We start from the raw sequence: 15889 nt of genomic DNA, 5'->3' as shown, positions 1-15889 counted from the left end.
TTTCACCGTGTTAGCCAGGATGGTCTCGATCTCCTGACCTCGTGATCCGCCCGTCTCGGCCTCCCAAAGTGCTGGGATTACAGGCTTGAGCCAGGCTTACGCGCCCGGCCCAAAAATACATTTTTAAAAGTGATTTTGGTCAGGCGTGGTGCCTGTAATCCCAACACTTTGGGAGGCCGAGTCAGGTGGATCAACTGAGGTCAGGAGTTCGAGACCACCCTGACCAACATGGGGAAACCCCGTCGCTATTAAAAATACATTAGCTACACGTGGTAGCGCGTGCCTGTAGTCCCAGCTACTTGGGGGGCTGAGTCAGGAGAATCGCTTGAACCCAGGAGGTGGAGGTTGCAGTAAGCTGAGATTACGCCATTGCACTGCTGCCTGGGCAACAAAAGCAAAACTGCCTAAAAAAAAAAAAAAAGTGAAGAAACTAGATCGAAAGCCTCAATTTTCTCCCCTATAAACAGGACTTAACAATACTGTCAGCTATCTTATTACTGCAAAGATTTAAAGAGAGTTTATTGATATATGTGCTTTGTGCTTTTACCTTAAAGCACTATACAAACAGAAGGAGTTTCAGGACTGTCCCTTAAGGGTTTACTCTATTAACTGTTTTCAAATCCTTAAATGCCCTAGGAGAAGCAATTAAGAACCAGGCATCAGTACAGTATGTTGAATTAAAAGGTTCTACAGCTGTATTTTGAGGCCCGGAAGAGACATAAACAGGACTTTCTATGGCTAGGCAGAGCAGGAGTCACCAGTTAGGAAAAAATCCCCAGGGTCAGAAACCACCTCCCTGCCAAATTTGCTCTGCGCCTGTTTTTGTATGGCCCATAAGCTAAGAATCATTTTGGTATTTTTAAATGGTTGAAAAAAATGGGCCAGGCACAGTGGCTCATGCCTGTAATTCCAGCACTTTGGGAGACTGAGGTGGGAGAACTGCTGGAGCCCAGTAATTCAGGACCAGCCTGGGCAACACAATGAGACTTTAGTGTCACAAGTCTGATTGGAACACAGCTACGCCCATTTGTTTATTTATCGTCTATGGCTGCTTTGTGCTGCTACAGTACAGAAGCTGCAACAGAGATGATAGGGCCTGCAAAGCATAACATATTTATCATCTACTCCTGTAGAGAAAAAGTTTGCCCAACCCTCTACTAGAGCTAAAGAGGAATCTCATTTTGTGATGAAAGAGGCAGGCAACCAATAGTCAACAGTAAGGAGGAGAGGAATGTAACGATGGGAGAGAGGAAGGGTAACCTTGTTCCATGGGAGATGATCTCTGCCTGTCCATCAAGGGGAGGGCCTTTTGGCCTAGGGATCCCAGGGATACAGTCTGCTCCTTTTTTTTTTTATAATCCTACCCTCTTTCCCCCAGTTTCTTTTACTCTTCACTCAAAATTCAGTGGAGCTACCTCAAGAGATTCAGGTAAGGCTCAGAAGAGCACAGCACACAAACATGCCGACCCAACCTAGCCTTCCTCCTACAGCCCGGGACTCTTCCCAGGCCTCTCAGCACAGTTCTCCAGTGCTCACAGGAGAAATGCTCCGCTCTGGCCACCTTCCAGCCAACTCTGTACCTCCCCTTCAGCTGGCAGAGCTGATGGCTCCCTGGCATCTGACTGCCATATCTCATGCATACCTTGTTTTGGATTAATCTTTTACATTCCTCCCTCAAATCCTTTCTTCCTTCAGACTCAGCCCTGAAGCACCCTCTTCTGGAGTTTTCCCAGTCTCCTAGGTCAAGGAGCCTAAAAGTCAGATTGAGGGTTTATGCTGGCTACTTTGAGGTTAACCCAAACTTTTTCTGTCTCTTGTTGACAGACTTAGACTTAGGTACTTTCCTGAGGCTTTCTACTTCCTTTAGACGGTGTCTCTGCCCTTTAAAGTTGACACCTCTTCATCACCTACCTGTGGCAAATAAACCACCTCTACTTGAAACACATACCTCCCCAAACCATAATTTCTACCCTAGCATGATGCTCCATGGTTCAAAGAGAGGAGAGAGCTTCCTGGGTCAGTTTACTCTGGTGGGGAGGATGCTAACATGAAGTTTTTATTTGTAAACCTGGGGACAAGGGGAGAGCAAGGAATGAGAGAGGGTCTGGCTGGAGAGAATCTGGAGGGAGGCTCTCCTAGCATCTTGTTCTCTCTCTATCCCACCACCCTCCATGTCCATCTAGAGCCTCCCACCAGAGCTCTTCTCTTACAGGTTTCCCGGGAGAAGGTGGCTTAAGGCTGAGACACTTATGCCCTGGGCCAGCCACTGGGTTCCTGTGCTCTGCTTCATTCCTAGTTACCAGAAGGGTGGAATCTGGATGAGTGGAGGTGAGGAGAAGGTTCAGACTCTCCACCAGACCCACGCTGCAGCTGTGAGCACCTGCTTACAGGGAGGCCTGGGGGTTGGGGAAGTCCAGGAGCTAAATTTAGTCCAAAAGCTGCAACTTAAATTGGGTGGGTATTTACCCTGGGGAAGCTGGGAGGGGGAGGGGAGAGGAATCCTGACCCAGCTGAACTCGTGAGAGCACAGATCACCCCTAGTGTCACTGATACTCAAACCACAACCCCCTCCCCCAGCACACCCTCAGAAAGGAGGCATCCTCAACAATTTGCAGGCCTTTTGCATGCTTGATCTCTCTTGTGCATATCAAGTTTGTTCCTATCACTACCCCACCCACATCTCACTTCTCAGGGGTCTAGTTCCTCTGAGTCCTTCCCTAAATTCCCACCAGTGCACCAAACCCAGGGGCCCGCCCCACATTCCTCTGCCCTCAGGCTGCAGCTTCTGCTCTCCCCAGTCCCTCCAGAGGGTTTCAGAGGTCAGCGGTGTCTGGCCACACTACTCCCCTCTACGGGGCCAGGAAAAGGGGTTGCTTGGGTCAGGTTCCCCTTCCTGAGAACTTCCACATTGACCCCATAATGACGTCAGTGACCAGAGGAAGGAATCCTTAGGGGCTGCACTGAGTCCTAGCTCTAAAATAAGAGGGGAAGGGGGCAGACCCCCAGATAAGAGCCCACCTCCTGAGAGGTCAGAGGCTGGAGGCCGAGAGGGAGCTCAGGGGCGGGCAGAAAAAGAAAGGGGGTGCTGAAACCGGGGAGCCCTGCGAGGGGCTGCGACCGCACCTCCACCTGCGATTGGTTCTCAGGCTCAGGGCAAACGCCAAACCTGCCCAGCAACAGCCCTGAGCAGAGGGAGGGGAGCTTCGGGGAAGTCAGCTGAGCCGGCGCCGCCCAGCTCGGGGCTTCCAGGAATCGCTGGGAGGGCCCCAGCCTCCACCCCACCCCTCCCTGGGTCTCAGGACTCTGCCTTCGGCCTTCTATACCTACTGGGCGGGCTCGGGTCCCATTTCCCTGGCCCCCACATCTGTGATTCCCTGCTGACGCCTCTTTAGGCTCAGCGGAGACGTTGGAACTGGGCTTCCCTTGTGGCCCCCTTTCCTCGCTGCCTGCCCTGGGCTGACGTCAGTTTTGTCTTCCTTCTCCGTTCCCTTTTGCCTCCTTCCCCACTCGCTCTCCTCTTAAGGTGTCCAAATTCTTCCTTCTCAGCCACTTTCAACCCAGAGAAAGCCCGAGTCCCAAAGCAACAGGAAGATGTGCAGGGGGCCGCGAGTGTGGGGAGATCCTGCCGCCTCGGGCAACTCTGTCGTCCCCCGCAGGGTCCACGTGCTCAGAAAACAGCAGCCACTGAGTTCACTTGTTTCCGCAGGCCCCGTATTCCCCGCCGTGCTCAGCTGGGCTTGTGGAGCCGCGAGCGGGGGCGCTCCTGTGGCACCGCCCCTCCCAGGGAGCCCGGCTTCCAGGAGAGACTTGGCCCCAGCCTCCGAACGGCAGAGGTCTGGGAGGGGATGTGATGGCAAAGGCCTGCCCCTCTCAGGTCGCCTCTAGCAAGTTCTCCACCTTGGGAGAAGCGAGTGGGAGGAAGAAGGAGGCGGCCAGGCTGAGCCATCTCTGAGGAATGTGACTTTGGCAGGACATCCAGTGCTGCGCCGCTCCTCCCTCAGCCCCGCCCAGGGAACCGGAGCCGGGCCGGGCTCCTCCTCCTCCAGGGGAAGGGCTCGAGGCAGGAATCCCTTCCCTTTCCCCACCCCAGGAGAAGTCCCAGAGCGTAGGCAAACGCGTACAGCAGAAAGGGGGACAGAAGGCAGGGCTAGAGAAAGGAAACAGGAAAAAAGAGCTTCGACAAGCCAATTGCCCTTCGCCCAGGCCCCAGAGGAAAGGCGCAGATTCCGGGAGACTTCCCAGAGAGACTCGGCCCAAAAAAGAGCGCGGCCGCGCAGCCCTTCCCTCAGCTCTGGAGCCCAGCGCCCCACACCACACCTCAACTGGGAGAACTGGTGACCTCTAGTGGCCCATGACCAGCCTGCAGGGCCTGGGGCTGGCAGGGATCCTCTGGCCCAAACTCTCCTCCTGGGCTCTAATGCTGTTCCCCTGTGCACCCTACCTTCTGCCTTCACACTGCTGAGGGGCCCGTAGCCGACAAGGAAGAGCCCGCTTCTCATTTGTCATGACCATCTTTAATAAAAAATAAATTAGATCTGGGTGGGGAACCATTTCAGGAGGCAGGGAGTGGGGCTAGGGGCTGGGAGCGTCTCATGCTCACATTTCTCTTTTTCACTCTGCCCAGCTGGGCCTTGCTCTGAAGAGGCAGTCTCTCTCCTCCTGCCTTCCTGGGTAAGGCAGGATTGGCAGTGGCTGACCCCAGCCCTAGCTAATTAGGGAGGCAGGGGTAGAGATACTAGGCAAATGAGAAGGGGTCAGAGACACAAGGCGGCTTAGAAGATATGAGGCCTGAACATGAGAAATGAGGCTTAGGCCACAAAACTGGAGTTGGTGGGGAGACCACACTCTAAGTAGCTCAAACTAGCAAGGAACTGCAGACTTGCTTTCCTCTCCACCTAGGAAAATCTCAAGGAAACAGGTCTTGTCCTTCTCAGTCTGTGTAACTTCTTTTTGAAAAATGATACACGTTTGAGCACACGCACATCCATGCAGTCCCAAAAGCACACCTGAGGCGTATGTGCACACACCCATCACAGCACCACATGGGCCCCAACCATAGCCCTGAAAGGCACTTTCTGTCTGTCACCTTGCCACCCTCTGTCACCCGGAGGACATCCCTGCTGAGACTGGGACAGGCTGGAGAGCCAGGGGGTTCAGAGTGGGCTGATCAATGGGTGACCGATGGTGGCATAGAAAACCATGAGGGTGCCCCAGACCCCTTTCAGGAGGGATCCTGGGGAGACCGCTCCAGGACATGTGCGCAAGAGCGGCAGCAGGTGGCTGTGTAGTAGGGGTAGACGCAGAGCCGGGCCTGTACCACCAGGGGGCAATGTGGAGAGCTGTCCTTGCATTGATCATCTAGGGACAGAGGAGGCCAGTGGGCACAAGACAGTCACCAGGACCCACCTGTCTGGGAATGGGTGTGCTGCCCATTCCCACTGGTCCTTTCTCATCTCCTCCCATACTTCAGCTAATCCACGCTATTGGGGATTGGGGAGAGGGGGCTCTTTACCAGGGCGCTGGCTGCAGGGTTGGCTGTTACAGGGGCGCTTCCTGGAGGGCCGCAGTTGAGGAGGGCATCGGGTGCTGAGGGTCTGGTTGGCGCTCAGGCACTGGACCTCCCGTGTCTGCGTTCCCCCTTGACAGGAGCGAGAACACTGGGGCGACCCCGGCCATCTTATCAGACCTTTGCCAGGCCTGGGATCCTCCTTAACCCCCGGCTGCCACCTCTCTCCCCAAAAGGTGGTGGTTGGGGACCCTCCTGGGACATTGTGAAATCCCAAGTGGAGGAGACCCATCTGTCCTCCAAGTCTATAAGAAGTAGGACGGTGGTAATGCTTGGCTGGGCTTATTCTGGGGCACAGAGAGACCTAGAGGGGGTACAGCGAAAGGACCTCCCCTGGGGGCCCAGGCTGAGCAGGGCAGGGCAGCCAGGTACTCACCGGGCTCCAGGGTGTGGAAAACCATCGGTCCTGGCAGGCCTGCCCTTGACAGGGCTGCAGGGCAGGGGGCCTGGGGAGGTGAGAACAGTTGCTTGGAGAAGTCACGTTGAATTCCGTCCCCAGTTTGGAGACGCAGATGATGTCTCTACGCTGTGTGCCGGAGCCACATTCGGAGGAACACTAGTGTAGGGGGAGGGCAGGGTGATGAGGGGAGGGGAGGACAGAGAGTGCCCCAAGTGCCCACAAGGAATCCCACTGGGACTGGCACCCCCTTCCTGCCCTCAGCAGGCGCTCAGCTCACCTCACCCCAGGGCCCTGTGTACCAGCGCCAAGTCCTCTCACAGGGCCCCAGGCTGCAGGCACGCATGTCAGGGGGCCGGCTTCCTGGTGGACAGCTCTGCCCAGTTCCTGCTCCTGCTTCTCCCTGGCCTGGCCCAAGGGCTGCCCCACTCCCAAGGCAGACAACAGAGCGCCGCTGGATTCCCGTCCCACACTCGGCTGAGCACTGTGAAGGAGGAGAGCGGCCTGCGTGAGGGGCCTGCTGGTGACTGGCAAAAGGGACAGGAGAGGGGGCAGGGAGGGATGCATCCTGGGTCCGAATCCTGGGCGGTAGGGAACGTCCCCGGGTACCAGGCCTGGACGGAGAATCCTAACCGGGCCCCTCATGGAAGTTGTTCTCACTTACCTCTGAGTTCCCAGTGTCAAGCATATAGCAGGCACTTGATCAATACAAGTTTATTGAGCTGTGCTGGAAAGGCTGAGGTGTCCTGGGCATGGTCACCCAGGATGCAGGACATGGCTGGGGGTTTGGGGCTCACCTTGGAGTTCCAGTCACTGTGGAACCAGGCGGTAGTACAGGGCCCCATGTCACAGGCCTCTCTGCTGGGGGGCTGCGGGGGGCCTGAAGCACACTCCTGCTCGCTCACTTCATCACCATTGTTCCCAACACAGCGAACCTGCCGGCTTCTCTGGCCCCGGCCACACCGCACGGAGCACTGAGGGGGCGAGGGGAATCCAGGGAGCTGGGCTTCTCAGCCAGCCTCCAGCTCTAGGGCTTCAGAACCAGGCTCTGCCTTCGATCCCCAGCCCAGCAGTCACATGGTTTCATGGGCTGAGGAGGAGGCTGAGCCCTAGGGCCCCGGGCCCCCAATCCCTGATTCAGTCCCTTATCTGACTTCTATATTGGGGGTCCATATGAAACCCTGTTTGTAGTTTCTGCTGATGAAAAAGAAGTTGAAAAACCGCTGCTCTTGTTCACCGGTGCCCATTCCCCTCCCTGGCACCTCCTTGCCCGGGCGCACTCACCTGGCTCCAAGGAGAGCCAACTTCCCAATGGCCACAGAGGCGCAGCTGGCAAGACTGGGTGATGTTGGGCCGGGGGAGATGTCCACAGCGCTCCGGGGGCACCGAGGAGCCACCCCCCCCAAACTCCTGCCGGCATTGCAGCTGGCGGTGCTGGGTGCCAGGGCCACAGGAGCGGCTGCAGGATGTCCACTCACCAGCCTCCCAGCTGCAGGCACCAGCAGGGCAGGGAAGAGATGGAGACACAGATGAGGTATGTGGGGCTGCCATGGCAGGGGAGATGGAAGACACATTGGACATGGGGGCCTCAGAGGAGAGTGCGCACATGTGGCGTTTGGAGTCTGGGTTCCTGGGGGGCTCTCAGCCTGCCATGGCTTTCTTGCTGCCTACCGAGTGTCCGCCTTTCTAATCTAATGTTGTCTCTCTGCAGCCAGGAGATGTCGCGTTGAGTGCAGAGTTCAGGTAAGATTCTGGGGGCAACTGCTGTGTTTCCAGTACCCTAACCCTCCCCGTGGGCCATACTCACTATGGGGGGCACGGGGCGCCGTGGCAGGGTTCAGGAGAGCCTGGGGGCCTGGCACCCGCGGCACAGCTGCGTTCATCCAGTTCCTCTCCCGACTCACGGGAGATGCAGAGGAAAATGGGGCGCCAGACACCTGAGTGGGTGAGAAGGCAGCCAGGGAGGCAGGAGGCTGGAGCCCAAGCTTAGTGGTGTCCCAGATGCAGGGTTGGGCGTGGCCCCACTATCCCGGATGCAGGATCAGGAGTGTCAGTTGGGGGGCTTCGACTGAGGTGCCGGTCCAAGGTGCGATGTCTCACCTTTCCCGCAGGATGCTGAACATGCGGAGTGTCCCACTCGTTTCCAGTACGCAGCCGGAGACCCCAGGGGTGTCCTGGGATGGGACGGGGCGGGCATCTGGGGGATCCGCACCTGGCGCTGGAGAGTGCCTGGGGTCCGGGCTGGGCGGGGCGCCGGAGCGAGTGGGGGCTCTACCCTCAGAATCTCTGTGCAGGGGAGCAGGCGAATCAGATGCCACCCCACTGCCCCGAGCCACCCCTGCAGCTTCTCCCTCCTCCTTCCAAGTGCAAGGGTCAGAGTCTTACCCGGCTGAAGCTGGGGGACAGCGGGCTCTGGGGTGGGGTTCTCAAGGATTGGAGGAGATGAAGAGATGACATACTGATAAAATACGCCTGGGTTTTCCTCCTGAAAGATCATCTGGGGAGAAGAGAAGATAATGAATGTTTGGGGGTGGCCAGAGGGGGATGCCACCAGCTCTATCTCCCATCTTGACAACCACAGCTCTGCCCTTAGAGGGAACAGCCTCCCTCCCCAGCATCCAGCTGCCCCTGGCCCCAGGCTCACATAGACATCCACAGGCTGGGTGGTGGGGCCTTCAGCCGACAGACTCTCCCCTTTGCCCTCCTCCCTGGGAGGACGGTTATATTGAAAGACGGTCCCGCCGGCCCTGTAGGACCCAGGGGGATCCACAGCCCAGTTCCCATTGATGATGGACCGGCCCCCAGGGCCACGAAGTGCTGCAGGTCAGAGGTGAGAGATCGGGAAATTCCAGGGTGATAATACTTTCCTCCTCCCACACCGTGTCCTCAGCCTATAGAAGCTCCCACCAGAACCTAAGATCCCCCGAAGCCCTCTCAGCTTCCTCACTCCTTCCACGAGGGGAGGGGCCAGCCCCTGGACTTCCCCCTGTTTGGCTTGCTCACTGCACTGAGTGGGGGTATGGAGGGCTGAACAGAGATGGAAGTGGAAGGGGAGGCAGCTGGGTGCTCACCCAGGTAGTTGGAGCTAGGCCGGAGCTGGGCAATCTGGAGCTGCGAGGCTCCCGCTGGAATCCACAAGATCTTCTGATAGCCCAGGGGGCCCCCTCGGTCAGTGAGGTTCCCCGAAACAAGGCGACAGGTAGAATCATCACCCCCACAGACTCCACAGCCATCAGGACGCCTGCCAGAGCCAAGGATCCCATCACAGCCGGGGCTCTGGAGAGAGTGAGGTGAGGCAGCGGCCACAGAATGCCAGACACCACCTCAACCCCACCCCGGTCCCCTCGGGAGCCTCTGCTCACTACCCTGCTTTTTGTGCTACAAGTGAGAGCACAAAAGCAGCCCCACCGTCCCCAGTCAGACCCAGGGACACGGACAGGTGCCGGATCAGATCCTTCAGGCTCTGCTCAGCCCAGCTTGGCAGGTTAGAATTCTCCCTTGGTTATCTCAGCATGGTGTTTTGTTGTTGAATTAATTAATGAGACTGTGCAAATACGTGTGTGTGCATGTGTTCATGCATATGTCTACATATGTATGTGTACGGGTGTGTGTGCGCGCATATGTGTGTGCATGTGTGTGTCTGTGTGCATAGGCATATGTGCATGTGTTCATGCATGAGTGCACATGTGTATGCATACATGTGTCTGTGTCCGTGTGTGTGCATATGCATGTGTCTGTGTGCATACGTGTGTATGTACATGCTTGCATGTGTGCATATGTTCATGCATATGTGTGTGTACATGTGTATGTGTACGGGAGCGTGTGTGTGTCTGTGCGCATATGCGTGTGTGTGTGTGTGCATGCACACACACCCCGTCTTCCCTCACCAGACAGAGTCCAGCCACACAGATGTCAGGAGCTCCAGGCTGACATAGGGTCCCATCCTGGACCTTTTCGGTGTGACGGACATAGAAGCGGAAGCCACGGGGCCGGCAGTTCAGTTCACAGCGCTGGGAGCCCTGGACTAAGGGACAGGGTAGAAGGGTGGTTAGTGGGCTCCCTGGTGGGAGGTTTGCTGAGAGAGGCCCCGGGGGGGCACCTTGAGGTTGCCCAGGTCACTGTGGATGAAGGAAATGTGACAACAGCACAAGCTGAGAAGGTGGTTAGGGCCGGGCACAGTGGCTCATGCCTATAATCCCAGCACTTTGGGAGGCCGAGGCGGGTAGATCATTAGGTCAGGAGTTCAAGACCAGCCTGACCAATATGGTGAAACCCCGTCTCTACTACAAATACAAAAATTAACCGGGCATGGTGGCACATGCCTGTAGTCCCCGCTACTTTGGAGGCTGAGGCAGGAGAATTGCTTGAACCCAGGAGGCAGAGGTTGCAGTGAGCTGAGATCTGCACTCCAGCTGGGGTGACAGAGCGAAACTCTGTCTCAGGAAAGAAAAAAAAAAAAAGGAAGGTGGTCAGGTCAGTCGAGGTCACTGAGACCATCAAGGGGACTCTGAACCGAGAGAAGAGCAATCCCTGACGCCCATGATTCTGTGTGTTCAGAGCTCTTGAGTGCTTGTCTTGGTGTCAACACAGGCCTAAAATGAAGCGGATGGTAACCTGGGAGCAACCGATACGATAGTGCCCAGGATACGTGGCACACCCCCACCCAGCTGTCACGGCTGGATAGGATCTCTCCCACCGTAGCCCTCTTGTGCCACAGCCAGCCGACCCCCAGTGATGGCCTTCCCAGAGGAGTCCGGACAAAGCGTGCCTCCCGCACCTCCTCCTCCTACCCCGACCCCTCTGCAGACCACTCGCCGCCTGTGCTGTCTCCTGACCCAGCCCCAGGGAGAAGAAAGAAGGCACGGCGCAGGGGAAGCAGAGGGGCTGGAAGTCATTCAGGGCTGGGAGTAAGCAGGTGTCTCCTCTCTCCTTCATCCCCAATTCCAAGTCATCACTGCCCAGGGGTGGGCAAGAAACCTCACCTTCGGTGAAGGGCTCCCACTGGTACAGCTGGCCCATGAATTCCTGGGAGTTAAAGGCCGCACACTGCAGGGCCCGGGGGTCTGGCTGCTCGGGGGGGCAGGGCTGCGGTGAGGGGTACAAAGGAGTCAGAGCTGGGGAGCAAAATGAGGGTAAGGTCAGGGCTGAACCTGGGGCGCAGGCGGGAGGATCAGGTCAGCGGAAGAGCTCCAAGACCCCTGCCCTGAGGTGGTCAGATGCCAAGGCCCTTCTCCCTCAGGTGCCAAGAAGAAGCTGAGGGCCCAGCTTCAGGGCGGGGAGGCCACACTGGAGGTTGGGGTTGGGAGGGGAGACCTGAGGAGACTCACCGCTTGGCTGCAGGCTCTCAGCTGCTCACTCTCCCCAGAACACCTTGGGATAGGGCTACTGGGAGCAAAGAGGCTCCAGAGGGAGCTGGCATGGGGGCCGTTGCTCAGCAGGGGCAGCCAGCCGTCCGGGTGCTGAGGGTCAGGCTCCAGGCGGTGCCTGTGAGGAGTTCCCCCCATTCCCCGAGGCCCCTGGCCCTGCTGGCCTCGGCCCCGAGGGACTGAAGGGAAAGGATCAGGGCGTCTCCCTGCTACCTGGGGACTGGCCCATCCCTGGGAACTTGGCCTTCGTGGCTGAGGGGATGCACGGAAGAAGCCACCTTCTCCTAAGGAGTGTGTGGGTGAGGGGGGCTCTGTGCCAGAGGCCTGGGCTCTGGGGTGGTGCTGTGGGGGGGCAGGCCTGGTTCTGGTAGCCACCTCTGTCTGAGCAGTTTCAGGGCTTAGAGGTTCTGCTTGGGGGGATGGGGTGTGGACAGACAGTTCTGTGGGAGGGAGCTCAGTTTGGGGGCTGCCGTTTGTGGAGAATGGCTCTGCTCTTGGAGTAGGGGATGGAATGGGCTCTTCCCCTCTAGAAGAGATCAGGGGCAGCTCAGATCTGGGTGGCCTCCGAGGGTGCCTGCGGTTCCGGTGCAGTGGCAATGCAAAGGGCACTCTCCCATAACCGAACATTCCTGGCTTGATGGGGTCTCGAAGCCGGGACCTGAGAAGGTGTTTCAGATGTGGGGGCACAGCTCTGACCACCTCTGACCCTGTTTCCCCAGTTTACTTCCTGGCACCAAAGACAAGCCCTCCAAAGTCACCCGTGCTCCCCTTTCCTTCCTGCTAAGCCCCCACCTTGCCCAAGGCCCACCTCTTCCACCCAGGCCTCTCACCTCCTGGCCGCTTGAATCTCCTGGGTCTCCTCTCTCCCTAGGTGGGAAGCAGGACCTCGAAGTGGGCCACCCCTTCCCCGAGACTGTGTCCTGTACAAGGGGAGGGTTTCTGGAGAAGTCTGGGGTCTGGGACCCTGGCCCCGGGGGAGGAGGGCTTCTGGATGTCTTGGGGGCCGGGGAGGGAGGGGCAGACTCGGGCGGAGCTGCACTGTAGGGAGCTGACATGTCCGGCTCCTGCGCTGCACCCCCACCCCGCAGGGCTGGGAGCAAGAGGCCCACTGGACCCAAGGTCCCCAGACACCTTCGAGGCCCTGGCCCTCCTCTGTAGGTGTCTGAAGAGAGTGTCCGGACAACACCTATATAGAGAAAAACGTCAGACAGAATTGGAAGGATTAGAGGGAACTGTCCAGAGCGTCCATCTAGACCAACGCTGGGGCTCACGGAGTCGCTACTAGTCCAAGGTCACATTCAGCAGCAGAGGGAGAACTACACCTCAGCCTCCTGGTGCTGTGAGGCAAGTAACTCTGGAGTTGGCAGGGGAGGTGGATGGGCTGTGGGGAAAGGAGGCGTGGCCTGGAGAGATGGGGTGGGAGCCCAGGGGGAGATGAAAGGGTGGCAGGCAGGCTGCAGCTGCTCACTTGTCCAAAGCTCACCTCCTGATCCAGGCAGAGCTGAGGGAGGGACAGAAGCAGCAGCAGCAGCAGATACAGCCAGGGCCTGCAAACCAAAGGCCAGGGGAGGGACGTCAGACTGGAGCCAGAGGGGGTGTTGCAACACCACCCTCCGCCCCCAGCCGGCTCCCCATATCCTGACTACCAACTTCTCAGAAAGCAGAAGTTACTCATCACTTCCCCTGCCCCTCCCAGTGGTCCTCTTTCCCTCACTTCCAGACACGAAGCCGTCCCAGCAACCCCCTTTCCCTCCCACCCAGGGCCCCTTCTCTCACCTGCCTGCCCAGTTCTCCATCATTCCCCCCTCTACTGCCCCAGGGCAAGGGAGGAGCGGACTGGTCACAAAAACTACACAGGCATCTGGGCGTGGAGGGTGCTCTCTGCAGGGACAGAAGCCTGGTGGTTACCTCTCCAGTGTCCAGAGAGCTTGGGGCTGGGAGGACAGATCAGAGTGGAGGAGGTGGTGAGACTGGCCCACCCCTTTAGGATCCTCAGGGTGGGAGCAGGGAGGATCACTGCCTTGTCCATCTGTAGAGGCTACATGGTCAGGGGCTGACCTCAGCCTTCCAACTAAGGCTCAGTCCCCACCCCTGGGCCCTGTAGGGGCTTCTTAGCTCCTCCCCAAATCCTACCTAGAGACTGTTTCTAGGCCGGCTCAGGCACACACAAACGGCTTTTTTTTTTTTTTTTTTGAGATGGAGTGTCATCCAGGCTGGAGTGCAATGGTGCCACCAAAGCTCATTGTAGCCTCAAACTCACAGGCTCTCCTTCCTCCTCAGCCTCGTGAGTAGGTGGGACTACATGCGTGCACCACCACACCCAGCTAATTTTTGTATTTTTTGGTGGAGACGGGATCCAGCTAAATTGCACAGGCTGATCTCGAACTCCTGGCCTCAAGCGCTTCTCCTGCCTTGGCCTCCCAAAGTGCTGGGATGACAAGTGTGAGCCACCGCACCCAGCCAGAGGGCTCCTTCTAAAATGGTTGTCATCTGCTCCCACTCCTGCCCTCCCAGAGGTGCCTAGAAAGTAGAGGAGGAAGGCTCCACTGAGGATGCGCCAGACACTCTCTCTGAGGACCCACCAGAAGCCCCGTCCTTGGGTCTTCCAGAAAGGAGACCTTCCCCAGCCATCTCTCTGTCCTACTTGCCTCCCGGCTTTCTCTTGCCTTCTGTGGAAGAGATGTGCCAGAACATCCAGGCACATCTCACACACTTTTGGCCAAGGGATAAGCTAAATGGGTTGACGGTTTAATCTCTAGAGAAGAAGCCGGCAATGTAACACCCACTCTGGGTGCCAGCATCCGGCATTGGTTCAGGGAGGGCTTGTTTCCCGTGTGGCTCTACCAGCTGGGGAAGCGGGAAGGAGAGGTGCAGCCAGGGCTGCCTCATGCCCCAGCCACAGGCCTCTCATTCTGAAGAGCCAGGAAGTACATCTGAAGTTCAGCTTTGAACACTGGAGAGGTGAGGCTTGGAACCCTCTCCAGCCACAAAGCCTGACTCTCCTTGCCCCCTTCTCACTTAGAGGCCTTCCCACCCCTGCTCCTCATCCCACTCTTAGGTCTGCTTTCCAGGAAAAAAAAAAATCTGTTTCTGTTGGATCTGAAAGGCACCCGGGAAAGGAATCCAGGGAGCCCTCGAATTGCTGAGGTGGGCCAGCTCTGGGGCAGAAAATGACCAAGAGAAGGGAAGGAACGTGCCTGGGGGCAGACACTGAGCCCCACTGCCCTCCCTGAGACCTAGGGCTCAGAATTTGAGGGAGGGGTCAGAGTGGCTGAGCCAGAGCGGGTGTGCCTCACGGTTTAGGGTTGGGGAGGGGGTTGCCGATGGCCACTCATTCCCCTGGCTGGGCCGGCCACTGAGGTCAGCAACTCCGCCCTGACTGAACGGGGGAGGTCAGGGTCTCCAGAGAAGGGCCCATGTTCCACCCAAGTGTTCAGCCTCTGCCTGACTCTGTTACTCCAGCTGAGGGAAGAAGAAAGGGGGTGATGGTCACTGCCAGCCCCTTCTCTGATGCCAACCCCTCTCCATGCCCTCTCTGCCTCTGTTTCTCTCTGCCACCCAGATCTCACCGCCCCTCTCCACGGGTCTACCCAGTACACATAATCCCGTCCCGAGCTGGGTTTGGCTTTGGCAGTTCCCTGGAGAAGTGAGGGGTGGGGGTGACGTGAGCTCCCGGGGCCCGGGCCAGGCCTGGCTCCCTCTCTGGAAAAGTCCCACCCCACCCTCCCCTGCGCAGCCCGGCAGGGGCCCATGCCCCCTCCTCTGCAGAAACACACGCACATTTGTGCTTCTCACCCCTTTCCATGTCCCTCATTTGGTGTCGTTCACGGCCCAGGACGAGGAAAGGAGAGGTCAGAGGTTGGTGCCAGAATAGACCTTGGTCTGGACAAACGTGGGCTCCTCCGGGCCACACCTCTCCACACTGCCCAGTGAAGACCAAGGAACAGAGACCTGCGCAGGGCTCACCCCTTCACCCCCAGGTCTCCCTGCTGGAGAGTGGCTCGACCCTATGTTTCTGGGCTAGCCACGGAGAATCCCTGTCCTGAGTCCGAATTCCCTGGCCCTCATGGAGCCCTCCGCTCCTGGGTCTGGCAGGCCACCCCAACAGGTGTCTTTCTTTTTTGTCAACCTCTTCTGTCATCGGACTGAACTGGATCAAGGGCACCCACCTGCGTCCCTCGCGGCGACCCTGTCCTCCAACTCCAGGAGTTGCAGTAGAGGGGCGGGGGGCACACCGTCCGAGAGCACCCTCCTAGGGAGAAGGCAGGAGGCGCTGCCCGCGCAGGGAGGTCGTGGGTCTGTTTTCCAACTTTACTGTGTGACTTAGGAGGAATTTTGGCTCACTCCTCGCCCGGGTGATGGGGCCAGAGTTCCACAGGATCAGACCCCCTCCCCAGGAATTCGACCCCAGGGGCTGGAAGATCGTCCGAGGCCACCGGAGCTGGGGCCGGGGTCGTGGCGGGGGCGCGACCGACCGCACAGCGCAGGGAGAGGGGACGACGCGGGCGTGCGGGGCTGGCGGTCTAACGGGACCCGGGAGAGGGGCGGCCGGGGCCGGGG

The 15889-nt window shown here is 58.2% G+C and overlaps 2 protein-coding genes across 4 annotated transcripts; both read right to left on the bottom strand.

The window, feature by feature from the left end:
* Positions 1-4495: 4495 nt before the first annotated feature.
* Positions 4496-15577, bottom strand: ADAMTSL4 (ADAMTS-like 4). Of its 3 annotated transcripts, none has more exons than XM_011937782.1 (19): positions 15499-15577; positions 13106-13210; positions 12813-12876; positions 12160-12515; positions 11291-11987; positions 10946-11048; positions 10779-10847; positions 9851-9987; positions 9035-9239; positions 8608-8780; positions 8349-8460; positions 8064-8249; positions 7771-7900; positions 7248-7452; positions 6761-6937; positions 6244-6447; positions 5943-6122; positions 5513-5657; positions 4496-5358 (listed from the first exon to the last, which is right to left on the bottom strand). In XM_011937782.1, exons 2-19 carry the CDS (start codon positions 13126-13128, stop codon positions 5222-5224), a joined length of 3303 nt encoding a protein of 1100 aa, XP_011793172.1. In that variant the 5' UTR covers positions 13129-13210; positions 15499-15577; the 3' UTR covers positions 4496-5221. The 3 variants fall into 3 exon arrangements, with proteins under 3 accessions (XP_011793172.1, XP_011793174.1, XP_011793173.1); XM_011937784.1 differs by having other exon boundaries at positions 8064-8137; positions 8423-8460; XM_011937783.1 differs by lacking the exon at positions 10779-10847.
* LOC105508838 lies at positions 14344-15450 on the bottom strand. Its single transcript, XM_011937781.1, is given in 5 exon segments — positions 14344-14409; positions 14411-14617; positions 14620-14783; positions 14786-14895; positions 14897-15450. Coding segments are annotated over 5 exon segments (762 nt in total). The 5' UTR covers positions 15112-15450.
* Positions 15578-15889: the final 312 nt, after the last annotated feature.

Source organism: Colobus angolensis, unplaced genomic scaffold (genome assembly GCF_000951035.1).
Source record: "Colobus angolensis palliatus isolate OR3802 unplaced genomic scaffold, Cang.pa_1.0 Scaffold169, whole genome shotgun sequence".
Lineage (NCBI taxonomy): Eukaryota > Metazoa > Chordata > Mammalia > Primates > Cercopithecidae > Colobus > Colobus angolensis.
This window is presented reverse-complemented; position numbering and strand designations above follow the sequence as displayed.